Source organism: Peromyscus maniculatus, chromosome 3 (assembly GCF_049852395.1).
Source record: "Peromyscus maniculatus bairdii isolate BWxNUB_F1_BW_parent chromosome 3, HU_Pman_BW_mat_3.1, whole genome shotgun sequence".
Lineage (NCBI taxonomy): Eukaryota > Metazoa > Chordata > Mammalia > Rodentia > Cricetidae > Peromyscus > Peromyscus maniculatus.
The window spans coordinates 59,861,668-59,877,145 of record NC_134854.1 but is presented as its reverse complement, the minus strand read 5'-3'; the positions used below and the strand labels follow the sequence as shown (position 1 = coordinate 59,877,145).

Genomic DNA, 15,478 nt, shown 5'->3' with positions numbered 1-15,478 from the left:
GAAAGGCGCTGTTCTTAGCCTGGGCTCAGAGCCGTGGTTGTGAGCAGGCTTTGGGACCCCTGGGATGGTGGCAAGGTTTCAGAAAGCACCGTCACCGGCCCGCCCCCTTGCGCTACCCCAGTCTTCTCTGTGCGGCTTCTGGAGACCAGCCACCCAGGGACACCGTTGACTCTCAGACCTCTGCGGTTCTTCCTCGACCCCTTGCTCAAAATACTCCTCTCTTCCCTCCCTCGGGCCCAGACTGCTGGCATCTGACTCGCGTCCTGTGCAGGCTGCCATGTCTGGCTTTCCTGGGTTTATAATTGCCTCTGGTTAAAGTTTAAATAGATGGGTTTCAGCCCAAGAGAAAAATGTAAACAAGCCGTTTGTGCCGGCTCGGGCAGCTGGCTTTCAGGGCTCCTGAATCCTGCACTATGGGAAATTCACTTTGCTTTTCCCTCGCCCGGGGACTGAGCCCTGAGTGACTCTCCGAAGCCATTGAAGCCAGGAGAGGCTTTTAGAGGCCCCGCACTTTTCCCTTTTAACTCAATTAAGCCATCAGGATCCTGTTCCCACTCTAGCGAGTGGGTCTGGTACGCTGAGGTGAGAACAGGGCAGCAATCTGCCCTGGGCTGCCCGCCCAACAGGAAGGAAGGGAAGGGACTGTCATTTCCCAGCTGGGATTTTTTTTTTTCTCTGAGGGGAGGAGGGGTTGATTTTGCTGCCTTGGGGTTTTTGGTGGATGGGAATGACCTCCAGTCAGGAAAATGGGGCCATTCTTGGCTGAGGAAGATGTCTGGATTTGGCTGTCTTTCCTCAGAAGTAAGCAGGTCCTTGTGTTTTTGTCAAGGTTTTGTTGGTCCTGACAGTTTTTGTCTTAAGCATACCGACGTCTTATATTTCTCTGCTTTGTGAGTCTGTGTACTGGAGTCAGGATGGATTCAGCAATACTTCGGGGTACTTTAATCAAGGCATTAATTGGATCATTGCCTTCTCTACTCAAAAACCTTCAGTAAGTCCCATTTCTAGTTCCAGCGCTTCTGCGGAAGCTGCTGTGGTCTGGCTCCACCCCCCCACCCCCACCCCCACCCCCACCCTCCTTCACCTTCAGCTATCCCAGCCCCACGCTGAACTCGGCTGGTCTGGCTTGAACCCTCCACCCTACAGCATCCCCCATTCGCTTCTCTGCAGTGTGGCAGTACCCGAGTCGGCACCGGCACCCGGCACAGCTGCCTCCCGTGCTCTGTAGAGCTTCCGGTGCTCCCCACGAGGGGAGTGGACCCTTCCCCTCCCTGCGATGCATCCTTGCCTGTTCCCCCAAACCCTGTTGGATTGTATCAGGCAGGCAGCGTCTGGGCGTCAACTGCTCAGCCTTTATGCTCCTTGGTCCTCTGAGTGGAGGATCGCTTTTCCATCCCTCCCACCCTGTCCAGTGTCAGGTGTGGACCCAAAGTGTCCAGTAAATATTCAGTCTTTGGGGGACTGCAGTCCCAACTCAGGCCCTTACACATGCTGAATAAGCACAGGGCCCAACGTTCGTCTTTGTTTTCCAGCCCCTCTGGAGAGCTGTCTGTGTCCTAAAAAGGGCTCTTGGAGTTGGGCTTGGTGACACATGCTTGTAACAAGCAAACAAAAACCCAAACCCCCAGACAAACAAGCAGGCCAACAGAAGCCAGCTCTTGGGAGTAACACAAGAGTCAGGGTTCAAGTCTTCGTTCCCGAGGGTCGGACTGCTTCCTAACTCTGATCCTTGCAACTGCTCCTTTCTCCGTGTGGGAAAAGAAGACAATAAAACCATGTACGGTTTGGGGGCAAATTACACCGAGATTTTTCGAGCAAAGAATTGAGCCCTTTTCAGTGCGTGGCCTCACAGCGAGGAGCTGGCACCCAGGCCTGCGCTCCTGTTGCCCGCGGGGAGGGGCCCTCTGCAAAAGACAGCTCCAGCTGTAAGGCACCGCCCCCCAGGGAAGTGGCCTGGCCCCCCCTCCCGGTCCTGCAGATCTGCAAACGCTGTGAGCAGTCTGATGGCCTGGCCATCCCGGCCTGTGTGAAGGGTGGAGGTCATCTGACCCAGATTTATGCTGTCACACAGTCCATCTCCAGAGCCCTGGTGGCCTAGTACCAGAAATAGGTGGACAGGGTTTGGAAGCAGAAGATCAAAGGCAACCTCATCCAGCATGACAGGACCTTGCTGGAGCTGACCTTGGTCAGTGTGGACCCAGTTTTCAGGCCCTGGTGCCTGTGCTCACTACCAGAAATCCCACCCATAAACCCACCATGAGGATCAGGGTGCACCTTTGTAATAAGCGTGCTGGGGTTTTAATGTGATAAGAGGAGGAGGAGGAAACAGTCCCCTCCCATCTTTACCTTCTCTTTATCCTCAGCCCTCTTAAATATTGAAACATTTTCCTCTGAGATATGGAGCTTGCCCATCAATTTAAAGGATGCATGGCGCATTTTCCCACTCGCCAGCGCGATCGTCCTCTGTATAAATGCTCTTGCAAGGTTCTGAGAGACTCTTTTATTTATTTTTATTATTTATTTGTTTGCTTGCTTATTTTTGAGACGGAACCTCACTGTGTAGCCTTGGCTGATCTGGAGCCTGCCATGTAGTCCAGGTTGACCTTGAACTCACAGTGAACTCACAGCCTGCCTCTGACTCCGGAGTGCTGGGGTTAAAGGTGTGCGCCATCATTCCCGACTCCTCCGGTGGGCAGCGTTGGCCCTATGTATTCGTTGCTAGAAGACGCGTGGGTGAGAATGACGAGGCACCAGGCAGCACTCTTGGTTGCTTTCAGCTCCTGGTATGAGGTCAGCTCTTCTCTGCCAGTCTCAGAAGGGATGCCAATGAGGCTTCCCTTGTCCCCCTCCTTCCACCAAAGTCAGTCTCTTTTTCCCATGAGAGGGGAACATGGGTTCCACTTGCTCTTTGAGTACAGGTTAGCACTCAGATGGAGCAGTTACTAAGATAACGCTGAAGCAGCCAGTGTCTATGCTTCTGAAAGTTCCGGTCTAATGGCCTTTTATCAGAAGGAAGAGGAAATATCTAAACCAGGATTGCAGGAGGCAAAGGCAGAGACAGTGGTGTCTTGGGTAAAGCTCCAGAGAGTGGTGACCTGCGCTGAGCCTCAAGGAACCAGTGCATGGCCGTCAGTAGTCAGAACTCTCCAGGTAAAGGAGCCCAGCTGCTCTTTCTTCTGCGCTTACCATGACAGACAGCTTGAAGCCTTTGCCTCGGCCAGCTTCTCCTCCGGCCGAGATCCCTAAGGGTTCCCAGCTTCCTTCACATCCGTACTGATCACAGAACCGACCTTAGAGGCCACGGCTTTCATCCACAGGACCAGTAGACAGCTGGAGTAGTGTGAGCTCCCAGTGGGAGGATGGAAGAGTCAAGGTGTGTGTGTGTGTGTGTGTGTGTGTGTGTGTGTGTGTGTGTGTGTGTGTGTGTGTGACAGACAGACAGACAGGCTCTGATTGAGAGCCTCTGGGTGAGGAGCGTCCGTTTGGATGGGGCAGTAGATGTTTGTGTGTAGGTATTGCCACAGGAGGCAGAAGTGGAGCTCCAGAGAAGCAAGCAGCAGCCAAGTGCCTCACAGGCGAACTGCAGACAAGGGGAGCCTGAAACAATCCCCGGCCAAAACAAAACCAGAGCAGGAAGTTGCATCATGGGAGGAAGACTGCCAGTGTCATGTTGAAGGGACACAAATGTCACAAAATAAAATGTGTGAGTCTTACTTTGCCTGGACACACACTGTTAGAATAGTTTCTTCTTTACAGCAATGTGAGGTTATTGAAATCATATTTGGCAAAGCAAATATGAAGAACACAGAAAAACAGAGATGGGAGATTGCCATTAATTTAAGAGTTACACACACCGTATTTTGTTAATTTGTATATGTTTTATTCTCCAGAACTTAGAATTTTAAAAACAGGTTATGAAATTATGTCACTGAAAAGCATTTAAAAGGACGAATTCTTAGCATACACTGAGCAATTCTAACAAATATATTTTAATGATAGTGGTGTGACTGAAGACAGAGCAAGAAAGAGATCCCATGGGTGTTACTACATTTTTTCATTTTGGTTCAAGTAGAAATGTTAGTCTCTTTACTAAAAAGAAGTAAATAGTTCGTTTTCCCTTTGATTAGATCAGTGGCTCTCAACTTTCCTGATGCTGCGACCCTTTAATACAGTTCCTCATGCGGTGGTGACTCCCAACCATGAAATTATTTTTGTTGCTACTTCATAACTGTAATTTTGCTACCTTTAGAAATCATAATGTAATTATCTGATATGTAGGACATCTGATATTTGACCCCTGTGAAATTGTCGTTCACCCCTACAAAGGGGTTGGGACTCACAGTTTGAGATGGATTAGATCTCAAACACACACGAAAAGAAAATAGGATTGTCTTTTAGGTGAGACAATTTTATAAAAGGTTGACGTAGCATTTGGATATACTTGGCAGCTGGACATCAGAAAAGTCTTGAAAAATGTTGCTTTATAAATGTAGTCAAACCTGTTGGCATTTTGTCACCTTCCTAGACTTGGAATGGCTTCAGATGATTAGCCCATTTACCAGTATCACAAAGAGTTAAACGTGTGTTGAGATTTTGGCAGTGAATGAGGCAGGTTGTGTGTACTTTGGCTACAGTTGGATACATTTTCAGCAAGAGTAACTGGGGAAGAGCTTGGGTGGACAGTGGAGAGGAGTCAGTCAGGCATGGAAGAGCAGGCAGTGGGACAGGAGAGGAACACTAGGGGACTCTTGCTCTCTCTGCATGTGGTGGGTATTCCGTTGATAATTACTGAAGGAAGAAATGAATGGATTGGATAAAGGAGAAAGTATGAATGAATACCCAACTCAGAGCTTAGGTCTGGCTTCACAAGGGGGTTATGTCATTTTCACTATGACATTGCATTGGCAGTCTATAAAGATGTACAGTTTTCAGAAGTGTTAAGTGTGAAATGTATTTATTTTTATTTTATATATGTATAAGCGCTTTGCCAGTGTGTGTGTGTGTGTGTGTGTGTGTGTGTGTGTGTGTGTGTGTGTCTGTGTGTCTGTGTCTGTGTCTGTGTGTCTGTATGTGCCTGGTGCCCTCAGAAACCAGAAGAGGGTGTTGGATCTCTGGAATTGGAGTTACAGACTGTTGTAAGCCAATAGGTAGGTTCTGGGAACAGAACCTGTGTCCTCTAAAGAGCAGGAAACAACAACTGGCCTGGAGGAATGCATTGCTTTATTAGCAGTTACTAGCAAGCTCTGCTCTTGCAAGGGGACGCTCCCCAGCACTCACATGATGCCTCTCAGCTGCCTGCAGCTCCATTGCCAGGAGGCATAGCACCTCTGGCCTCCTTGGGCACTGATACTCAAGAGCACAGAGCTCTTGCCCCACATGTATATGTAACTTAAAGTAAAATAATAAATTAAAAAAAAACCAAGTTGTTAAAGATTTGGTTTGGATTTTGTTTGTTCTTAATTTTTTTTTCAAGCTTTTTTTTTTCATAAGTGTAAATTTGGTCTTACTTTAGGAACACAAAATTATGCATTAGGAGGCCGGGCGGTGGTGGCGCACGCCTTTAATCCCAGCACTCGGGAGGCAGAGGCAGGCGGATCTCTGTGAGTTCGAGGCCAGCCTGGGCTACCAAGTGAGTTCCAGGAAAGGCGCAAAGCTACACAGAGAAACCCTGTCTCGAAAAACCAAAAAAAAAAAAAAAAAAAAAAAAATTATGCATTAGGAAGAAATTGGTTTGCTCAAAATTATTAATTATTCAGAATTATAATTTATCCAAATGAATAAATCTAATATCTTTTTCATTTTAAAATCACAACTGATGAGTAGCTGCTGAACTTTAAGACACAAGATTAAATTTGACTTTCGTGTACTGAGAAAAAACCAGCGAAGACTTAGGGAAGGTACTGGAAACATGGCACAAACAGCGTAACTAGAACGTTATCTTTTTTCCTAGATCTATGACCCTCCATACACCATTTCCATTCAGAAAACATGTACAAAGAAGCAACCACTTCCAGAAAATAATCCCAGGGAGAAAGATGCAGAGGAAAAGGAGGAAGAAAACCCCAAACATTTATTGACTTTTTTCCCCTTAAGAACTTATATTTTAGGGAAAACATAAATGTCACCACACCACAAAATGAAGGGACTTGAACACCGTCATGTTTTGGTCTCCCAAGGAGATCCTGTAACACCCCCCTTGTGGATACTGGGGGCCATTGCTATAGCTCTGGAGCCTTGCTCTGAGAAGCTATAGGAGCTCCCTGACCCAGCTAATGCTCCAGGAAGCTAATCCTTTTCTGATGACATTCCCAAGAAACGGGAAGAGAAAAGGTGAGCTCAGAGATTCTCAGCTCCATTTTACATTGTAAATCTATAACTCTTTCCTTCAATGACTAGCTGGCCATTCTTAAATCGTGCTCTTCTGGGCCGAAGAGCGTAGCATCCCTGTCCCTGGAGATACAAAGGAACTTTGCTCTTTGCCCAAAATACTTCTCTTTCCCAGAGCGATTTCCCCTCCTCTGAGAAATGCTGTCGTGTGTCAGGATGCACTGCCCTTGAACCAGACAGCTTTCTCTACTTCTTTATCTGTCTAAATAAAGCTAACCTACATTTGATGTCTAATTCATTCGGAGGCTTGCTGCTGCTATTTAAAGTACCCCTCAAGGCCCCTGAGAAAAACAAGATGCTTTATCTCCTGTAAGGAACTTAAGTTTGGCTGGTCATTTAAGGAATTCAAGAATCCTAAGAATCCATTCAGCCTTCTCTGATTTGGACACGAAGAACAAAGGAACTCTTCGAGTTTTTGGTTCTGAGCAGCTTTCATTGACTTATACAGGGCTGGGATGAGTGGACAGAAAAAAGAGGGAGTTTAAGAGTAATTGTGTGTGTGTGTGTGTGTGTGTGTGTGTGTGTGTGTGTGTGTGTGTGCCCTTGTCTCCAAGTTTCATGAAATCTAACTTTTCTGAAGATTAATCTGTCATTTTTCCTTGTGGCCTCTGATGACTGATTGGGTCACTGTGGGTTTGTTTACCCCCTCTGGGAACAACTGTGAAACTTTGAAGACAGCTGCCATCTCAGGAACTGAATCTGAGTATTTGGTCTGTTGCTACCTCTCCTTTCAGACTTCATGGGCCATTTCATTAGCGAACCCTGTATCCTTCATGTCCCAGAAAAGCAAATGGTGCGGAGATGGCTGCAGAACGGGATCCACTGTGCATTTACGAAGGACTGGGCTCACAGGCTTCGGATCTGCCGCTTGTTTCTTCACATCCAGATTTATGGGGTCTGTTGGCTTGCCTCGTGGGAGGGCGAGCTGGTACAACTCGGTTGTCTTAGCCATTAGTGCCCTGCTGCTTCCTTCAGCGCAAGCTTATTATCAGCATCCACTTATCCAGCCAGGATGCTGTGACGTCCATTGCAGAGAATGAGTCAGAAGCCACAAGCTAACAGGTCTATTCCTTCCCTCTGTCACCTAGGAAACCAACTCATCATCCACAGGAAATGCAGGCCCCGATGGGGAGTGTGCCCAGATCAGGTTAGAAAACTGGCAAGGAGGTTTTCAAAAGAGGTCAAATAATAATGTGCAGAATGTTGGTCTGAGGTGGGAAGTGGATCCAGCCTCAGAAGCGTGGGTTGGGGGGGCTGTCCAGCGGAAACAGCAAGAGAAATTAATCAGCTAAAAGCAAGCAAGATGTCTGCTTTATAAGAACTTGACCAAGGGCAAGAGATACACAGACATGATCTCATGCCCCCAGCAAACAGCACTTTTGGCCCAGTAGCTGAGGGTCTTTGGAGGTGGGTATGCTTATACTGTATGTGAAACGAGAAAGAGAAATTGGCAATGCACCCAATTAGGTGCTCTGTAGTTAAAAAATCCCACAACGTGATCATTATTCCTTGAGTTTAAAAACTGTGGGCAATATATTCCCCAGTTCTACCTTTCCAGGAGCCACCCACTAATGTCCCCTATGCTTTGTCACTGTTAGCTGGTGCTGTGTTTGCCTTGACTTTATACCAGTGATCCATTGTCTCTAGTATATCCTTCGGGTCGATCACAGTATCCAGACACCAGTGGTGATCAGTTTAACGTGGCTGAGAAAACCGACCTGTACAGCTTCCTGTTCTTCCATAAGCTTGTTTCTAGGCAGATTTACACTCCCATTGCTCTGTAGGTGAGAGATCCTGCGTCAGGTTCATGCCTTCTCCCATAATTTCCTGTTCTACACACAAAGGATTTCTGAGTGGGAGGCAAACCTCAATAATCATGTGGCCCAGCCACCTCATTTTTCATACAAGAGAGGGGAAGTGACTTGTCTAGGACGCATAGTGACGTGGTGTGTAGGCTGGTGGCAGGGGACTTCTTCCTGAGGTAGAGAGAAGAGATAGCAAGGTAGATGGAAGGCTCAGATGGATCTCCAGGCGACTTAGCTGTCTCTGAGACTGTTAAAATTAGTGAGCTACTTTGATTAATGTATAAAGTCCTAATTAGGAGGGACAGGTGGTCTGCCATGGGCTGCGTGGCGCATGCCAAGAGTATGATGCTATATCCTGAGTACTAGCTGAACAGGGAACGGTGACAGCCCCCAGTGTGTCTAGTGGAGTTTCAGTCGCTGCAGTCTTGGAAGAGTTGACGGACGGAAGACTATTTAGCCTGGAGCCTGGAGGATTTGTTGTGGGAGAGGTGGGAGGAGGCATTGTCAAGCAGCTGAAGGGCTGTCTTGAAGACAGCTTGGATTAATTCCGTGCACCTGAGAAAGATGGTAAGAAAGTGGTATGAGTTAGAAGGTGGTGGCTGGGCAGCAGTGGTGCACGTCTTTAATCCCAGCACTTGGGAGGCAGAGGGCAAGCAGATTGCTGTGAGTTCGAGGCCAGCCTGGTCTACAGAGCAAGTTCTAAGGCAGCTAGGATTGTTACACAGAGAAACCCTGTCTCAAAAACAAATAAACAAGAAGTTTGAGGGTGGTAGAGTTTAGGAATTTAGCTCCATATTAATAATTCTCATGCATGAACTGTGAACCAATGGCTGAGGAGCCCCCATGAAACTGGACCAGGCCCTCTGGATAAGGGAGACAGTTGATTAGCTTGAACTGTTTGGGAGGCCCCCAGGCAGTGGAACCGGGACCTGTCCTTGGTGCATGGGCTGGCTTTTTGGAGCCTGGGGCCTATGCTGGGACACTTTGCTCAGCCTTGGTGTAGAGAGGAGGAGACTGGACCTGCCTTGGCTGAGTCTACCAGGCTGGGCTGACTCCCCAAGGTAGACCTTGCTTGGAGGAGGTGGGAATGGGGGGTGGATTGGGGAGGAGGTTTGGGGGGTGGAAGGAGGGAGGACGGGGGAATCTGTGGCTGATATGTGAAATTAAGTTAATTATAAAATAAAAATATTTTTAAAAATAATCCTCTAATATTTCAAGCTGACAAAGTATGCTTGATCAAAGGAAAAAGCTATGGGGTAAGGGTTTGGAGGCTTGCTGAGCACCCTCTGTATGTCAGGTCTTCTGAGCACCAAGGATACGAACATGAGTGACAGCCACTTCTTGCAAGGAATTCGTAGTCCAGTGGAAGCTTTCTGGGGATCCTGGGAATCTAGAATGCTCGGAAGAGACTCACACAGACAGAAGGTGCTTTGTGTTTTTTGTGTGATGAAGACAATACTCGCTGCACCAGTATACCTAAAAAATAAAAACAAAAACAAACGATCTCATGGTTCAAACCCATGGGAAGGTTCTCTTGCTATGGAACATCCACAGCACTGTTTCTGGGAACAGCTCAAAGACCCGGGGCCTTCTGTCTTGTGCTCCTGCCATCCTAATGTACAGTTTGCAGAGTCACTCTCGGCGTTACCATCCTGCTGGCAAGCAGGGAGAACACGGAGTACTGGGGTTCTGGGTTTGGGCTAGACCTAGAAGTGATGCTCCTGTACTCTGCTCATAGTTATCGGGCAGAATTTGGTCCTGTATCCGCATCTAGCCAAGAGGAAAATTAAAATACAACCTTGGGTGTGTGTGTGTAGCTCAGTAGTCAAGTGTGTGCTCTGCATGCTCAAGGCTGTGTGATCTGTCCCCAGTAGCAACAGCAGCCGCGGCAACAATACACACACAAGGCGGGGCTGGGCACACAATATATCCCCCAGCAAAAAGGGAAGCAGGCTTTGATGCCTGAGTGACAGACCCTTTACAGTAGCCAATTCTGAGATTCTCTGACTATGGTGACAGAACCAAGATAAGACCAGGGGAGGGGGCTGGGCTCTCCATTTTATCTATTTGTTTGTTTATTTTTTTTAATATATATTCAGTTAATTCCTTGGTTGACTAATTCAAGTCATAAGAGTTTATGGTATATACCATATTTTGATATATGTATACATTGTAGAAAGGCTAAATCAGGTTAGTTAACATATATTCCCTCATATAATTATATTTTTTCAGTGGTGAGACAACATTTTTAAAATGTTCATATTTAAGAGCAAGGCCATCATGTCTCATGTTTACAGTGTGTCTTCCCATGGAAGGTCTTCTACTCAAGATGCATTCAGGGACATGCATTTTACTTTGCTTTGTGTTGGTGTGGACTGAATAGAGGGTCTGGCCTATGCTACAAACGTGCTCTATTGTGGAGCATCAACCTCAGCCTTCAAGATATATTATTAGGTTGAAAAAAGTGAGGTGGAAATGAAGCCGACTTCATGTATGAACAGGGAAGTGCTGTCTGTTTGGATTTGTTTGCATATACAAAACACAGGAAAGATATGCAAGAAACCATGGCGACCGGGCTGAGGGCTGAGGGAGGATGGCGGCATCGCTGGGAAGGAAGGCTCATGTATTCATTTAAATATTTTCTTCTTATCTATTTATAAAAATGCATAATTAAAAATATCTCATCCTGTTGCAGAGGAGAGTTCCACGGACTGACCTCTTTTTGTTTTCAAATGAAGAGGAGCCAAGAATAGGACGCTTGGGAAGGTGAGCTGCATATAACGCATAAGGCTGAGGTAAAATCGTGTTGGCTGTGGAGGCTTTCTTGCTACAACAAGTCTGTCCTTGGCTAATTAGAGCTTTCGACAAAAAGCAATAGAACATTAGAAGCAACGACCTGGCTTTATGTGGGGTCATCTACAAGTTTCTGAGTGCTTTTATATTGAACCTCTTTGTTGATTTTCATAACATTCCCGTCTTAGCTTTCCTCCACTGTAACAAAATACCTAAGATAATTAACTTAGAAAGAGAGAAGGTTGATTTTGGCTCGTCATTGTAGAGGTTCTAGTTGGCCCCCTGTCTTTGGGCCTGGGGTGAGACAGACCCTGTGGTTGGAGTGAGTGACAGAGCAAAATTGTCTACCTCATGTCCCGGAAGCAAATAGAAAGAGGGGTGGAGTTCCCACAGTCCCTTCTGAGGGCATGCCCTCAGGGATCCGAGGATCTCCCCCGAGACCCTGTCTGACAAGGATTTTACCACCTTGAGCTAGCACTGTGTTGGGACCAATCTTATCATTTAGACACTTGGGAGTCAGTCAATGTGGGAACTATAGCAATCCCTAGTAACCATTAAAACTGAAATGAATTTCTTGTTTGGTAAGGTATTTTTTTTTTAATTTTTTTTATTTTACAACACCATTCAGTTCAACATAACAGCCACAGATTCCCCTGTTCTCCCCCTCTCGCCCCCCTCCCCCTCCCCCCAGCCCACCCTCCATTCCCACCTCCTCCAGATCAAGGTCTCCCCCGAGGACCGGGATCGACCTGTTAGACTCAGTCCAGGCAGGTCCATTCCCCCCCTCCCAGACCGAGCCAAGTGTCCCTGCATAAGTGAGGGGCCCCCAACTGGATCAGGCCCCCTGAATGGGTGAGACAGTCATTTGGCTTGAACTGTTTGGGAGGCAGCTGTGCGTTGGTGCCGGGTCCTGGGCTCGTTGCATGAGTTGGCTGTTTGAATCTTGGTAAGGTATTTTTTAAGACCAGGATATGAGCTTGTCTACAAATTCATGCTTGGCGTATCAGCCAATCCTTTTTATTTCAGGGTAGTCTCATCATTGGAAGAATGGGGTAAAAATGCTTGGTGTGTCATAGTATTCCCCCAAATATTTTCTCAGTAAATCTTTCCATCAGCCATGGACATTAATCTGGACTGGTATTATCTCAGCTTTAGAGATGAAACACAATGGTGACCACTGTAAATAAAGAAACAAGATCCATGAAAGCTAGGAAAGTAGGACTTTTGATATAGAATGCACGGTTACCCATCCCTAGTTGAAAGACAGATACTTCAACAGAAAAATGGCCAAGAGTATAAGTGGGGGCGGGATCATACAAAGAGACTGTAGTGACAATCCAATAAACTTTTAGAAGCATTTTTTTTTTCTCCTCAAAATGGAGATAAAGGCAAAAAACATTCTTAGTTAATTGATGTAAGTACACAGGCCTTTTGAATGGCGCATTGATATGTTTCTGGGAGAGATATTAGTCAGCATAATCTCAAGGTTAATAAGAAACATTAAAATGTTAAACATAATCTGTACTTCTGCTAATTATTCTGATAAAAGTATATAGTGACTTATCACAAGTGACATTATTTTTCTGAGTCCAGCAAACGATGGGTCAGATGATATAGTAAGGAAATAGAATGCCAAACTATTGCTTAAAAAAAAAAAAAAGAAGAAGAAGCCAGGTGGTAGTGGTGTAATGGTGCATGCCTTTAATTCCAGCACTTGGGAAGCAGGCAGATCTCTACGTTCGAGGCCAGCCGGATCTACAGACTGAGTCCAGAACATCCAGGGATACACAGAGAAACCCTGTCTCGAAAAACCAAAAAACAAAACCAAACAAACAACAGCAAAAAAAAAAAACAAATAAAACAAAACAAAAAAAGACGAGGAGCTGGGGTGATAGCTTAGTCTATACAGCTCTTCCTGTCTAGACTTGAGGATCCTCTCCTGTTTAACTCCCATGTGGAAAGGCAGTCATGGAGGCATGTGTTTGTCAAACCCTGTGATGGGGAGGCAGAGACTGGAGGTCCCTGGGGCCTGCTGGCTAGCCACCTTAGCCTAATTGGCAAGCCCCAGGTCCCAGTAAGAGACCTTGTCTCAGAAATCAGGGTGGACAGCTCCTGAAGAACTGCACCTCTGGCTGCCACATGCACATGCCCACAAAATCATGTTAAAGAACTGTGCAAAGAGAAAGAAAAGCATGACTTAGTAAAATATGCAGGGATGTGTATGTGCTTTATGAATCAGCGAGCTCTGAAAGATTGTTAGTAAGTCAGCTGCCAGGAGTGATTTAAGTTCCGGAAGCCATGTTGGTTCCTTGAGAGCTTTACGTCTGGGCTAAAGGAGAACTTCAAGGCTGTGGATCTAAGTGGCCTTGGCCCTACAGAGCCACCCTGGTGTTCAGCAAATGTTTCAGAAGGATCTTTAAACACATCTGGCTTCCAAATGCTTGCATGGAATTTCAGCCCTCACCTGAATTCATATTTAGATTTCAGGTATTCAGTGTGGTTACTTGTTTCTCAGTGAGACATTCAAATGTTTTTCCATTTCTTAGATGGCTCTTCCTCATTTTTGCAGACTACTGGTCATCACATAGGCCCACCAGCATTTCCCACATGTCTTCAGTCTCTCTGTCTTTCAGGATGAGCCCCATACTCCGTGGTAGAGCCCTGGGTTCTATCACCAGTGGAGATAAGTAAACCGTTTCTCCTTACCCACATGCAGCTTTGATGACTTTTCTCACTATTTCCATCTCTTTCATTTTCACCAGAATAAGCCTCTTCTTATCAGCACATCCAATGCTCTCCAGCGCTTTCCCAATTATCAGACAGATGGGGTTAGAATGTTACAAAACACCCAGCACTAAATACAGGCAACATGTCGGTGGCAAAAAAGTAGTTAGCCAGGGTTGAAATTAACAACAGCGGACGCTGCTACTGTCTGCCGGAGGCCAGGGAAGCTGAAATTCTACGGCTTTTTTTTTTTTTTCCATTTTTGTGAAAGGTGACAGGTTGCCAAGCTGCCAAGAATTTCTCCTGCCTTTGCTCATAATGCTCCGCTGAAGTACATTTGAGACATCAACCATCAAATTACATATAAATATGTAATCAACTAAAGTTATTTTTAGTCAGCTCAGTGGGTTTACATTGACTGAACGGGCTGAGGCTGCGGGTTTGAACCTACGTGGCTTATTTAACGCATGAAGAAAATTCATCACCTAGGTAGTCTGTCCCTACAATTGAGCATGTCACGAACGTGAGCTCTTCAGGAGACCTAGCTATATACTGGGTAGAAGGCAGCCACATCATTTTAGGTACAACCTCCCTAGGGCAATGCAAGTACCAACCTTCATAACAACGACCTTGGGCTCTTCCATCTCAGAACCTCAATTAGCCATTCACGAAAGAGAAGATGCCTTAGTCATATGTTTAGAACATTTTTTAATGTATTTATAAGCACAGGTTGGATCACAATGTTCTCAAATGTAAAATACTTTTAAAAAAATCAAAAGAGGCCTTTTCCTCCCCCCAATGGAGAGTATTAGAAAACTAGAGGGTGGTATCTGATTCAGCTCACTGCCTGGGGACCTGATGACAATTAATTCCTATCGAGTTTGTGCCCTGAGATTTGCCGGAGCTCAGGTCAGCATGGCTGGAGGATGCTCCACAGCTCTCCAGGCACCGAATGCTATAGATTCACAACCTAGCTTCCGGGGAAGAAAAGCAGAAAAGCAGCTCCCTAGGTCCCTCTGTTTGAGGATCTGCTCCCCCTTCTAGAGCCCCAAGTAGTTCTGTAAAACAAACAAACAAAACAACAATAACAACCACAAAACCCCACCATGTCCCTGGCCTCCTCGCTGGGGTTTGCAGGGCTCCCGTGAGGTCTGTCCCCCCTCCCTCCCCACTGCTTCCCTCTCCCAGGCCTCTGAGTCAGCCTGTGAGTCACCTCACTCATTAGCCCAACTCAGAACGCCTCTCCATCCCCAGATCTCCTTTGTTTCCTTGCATCTAACAGCTTTCCTGGCAGCCCCCAAAATCCAGAGGCAGCCTTGAAGCTGGGAGGGTGGGTTTCTACCCAGACAGTCTGCTCAGTGAAGAGAGACCGCCGGCAGACACGGAGGAGAATTAAGATGGAGACGGCGGTGTGCACACCGTGGCTTCAGAGGGACGTCAGTGACCAGATTTAGCATCTGCGCCTCTGTCCGTTTATAGGATGGCACAAAGGTCACTGGATCTGGTGGAACCCGCCCTCGTCTTCTTCCCTTTTTAGACAGGGTGTCATTATGTAGCCCTGGCTGCTCCGGGACTCGCTGTAGAGACCAGGCTGGTCTCAACTCACGGAGATTTGCCTGTCTCTGCCTCCCAAGTGCTGGGTCAGAGGGAGAGCCAGCCACACCCAGCTGCCCTTCCTTTCTCTCTAGTCTTTGCTTCTTCTCCCCACCCTTCCTTCCAGACACAAGCCCTCGGATGGTACCGGGAGGAAGCTTATGGATTGTTCTGGA

At 46.6% G+C, this 15,478-nt stretch overlaps 1 protein-coding gene across 1 annotated transcript in view; it reads left to right on the top strand.

Moving 5' to 3' along the window:
* Positions 1–15,478, top strand: part of LOC143272212 (uncharacterized) — a 125,757-nt gene that overhangs the window by 92,458 nt on the left and 17,821 nt on the right. The window contains exon 4 of the mRNA XM_076566090.1: positions 10,888–10,958. Coding sequence (XP_076422205.1) covers positions 10,888–10,958 — 71 coding nt within the window. The remainder of the gene's footprint in view (positions 1–10,887; positions 10,959–15,478) is intronic.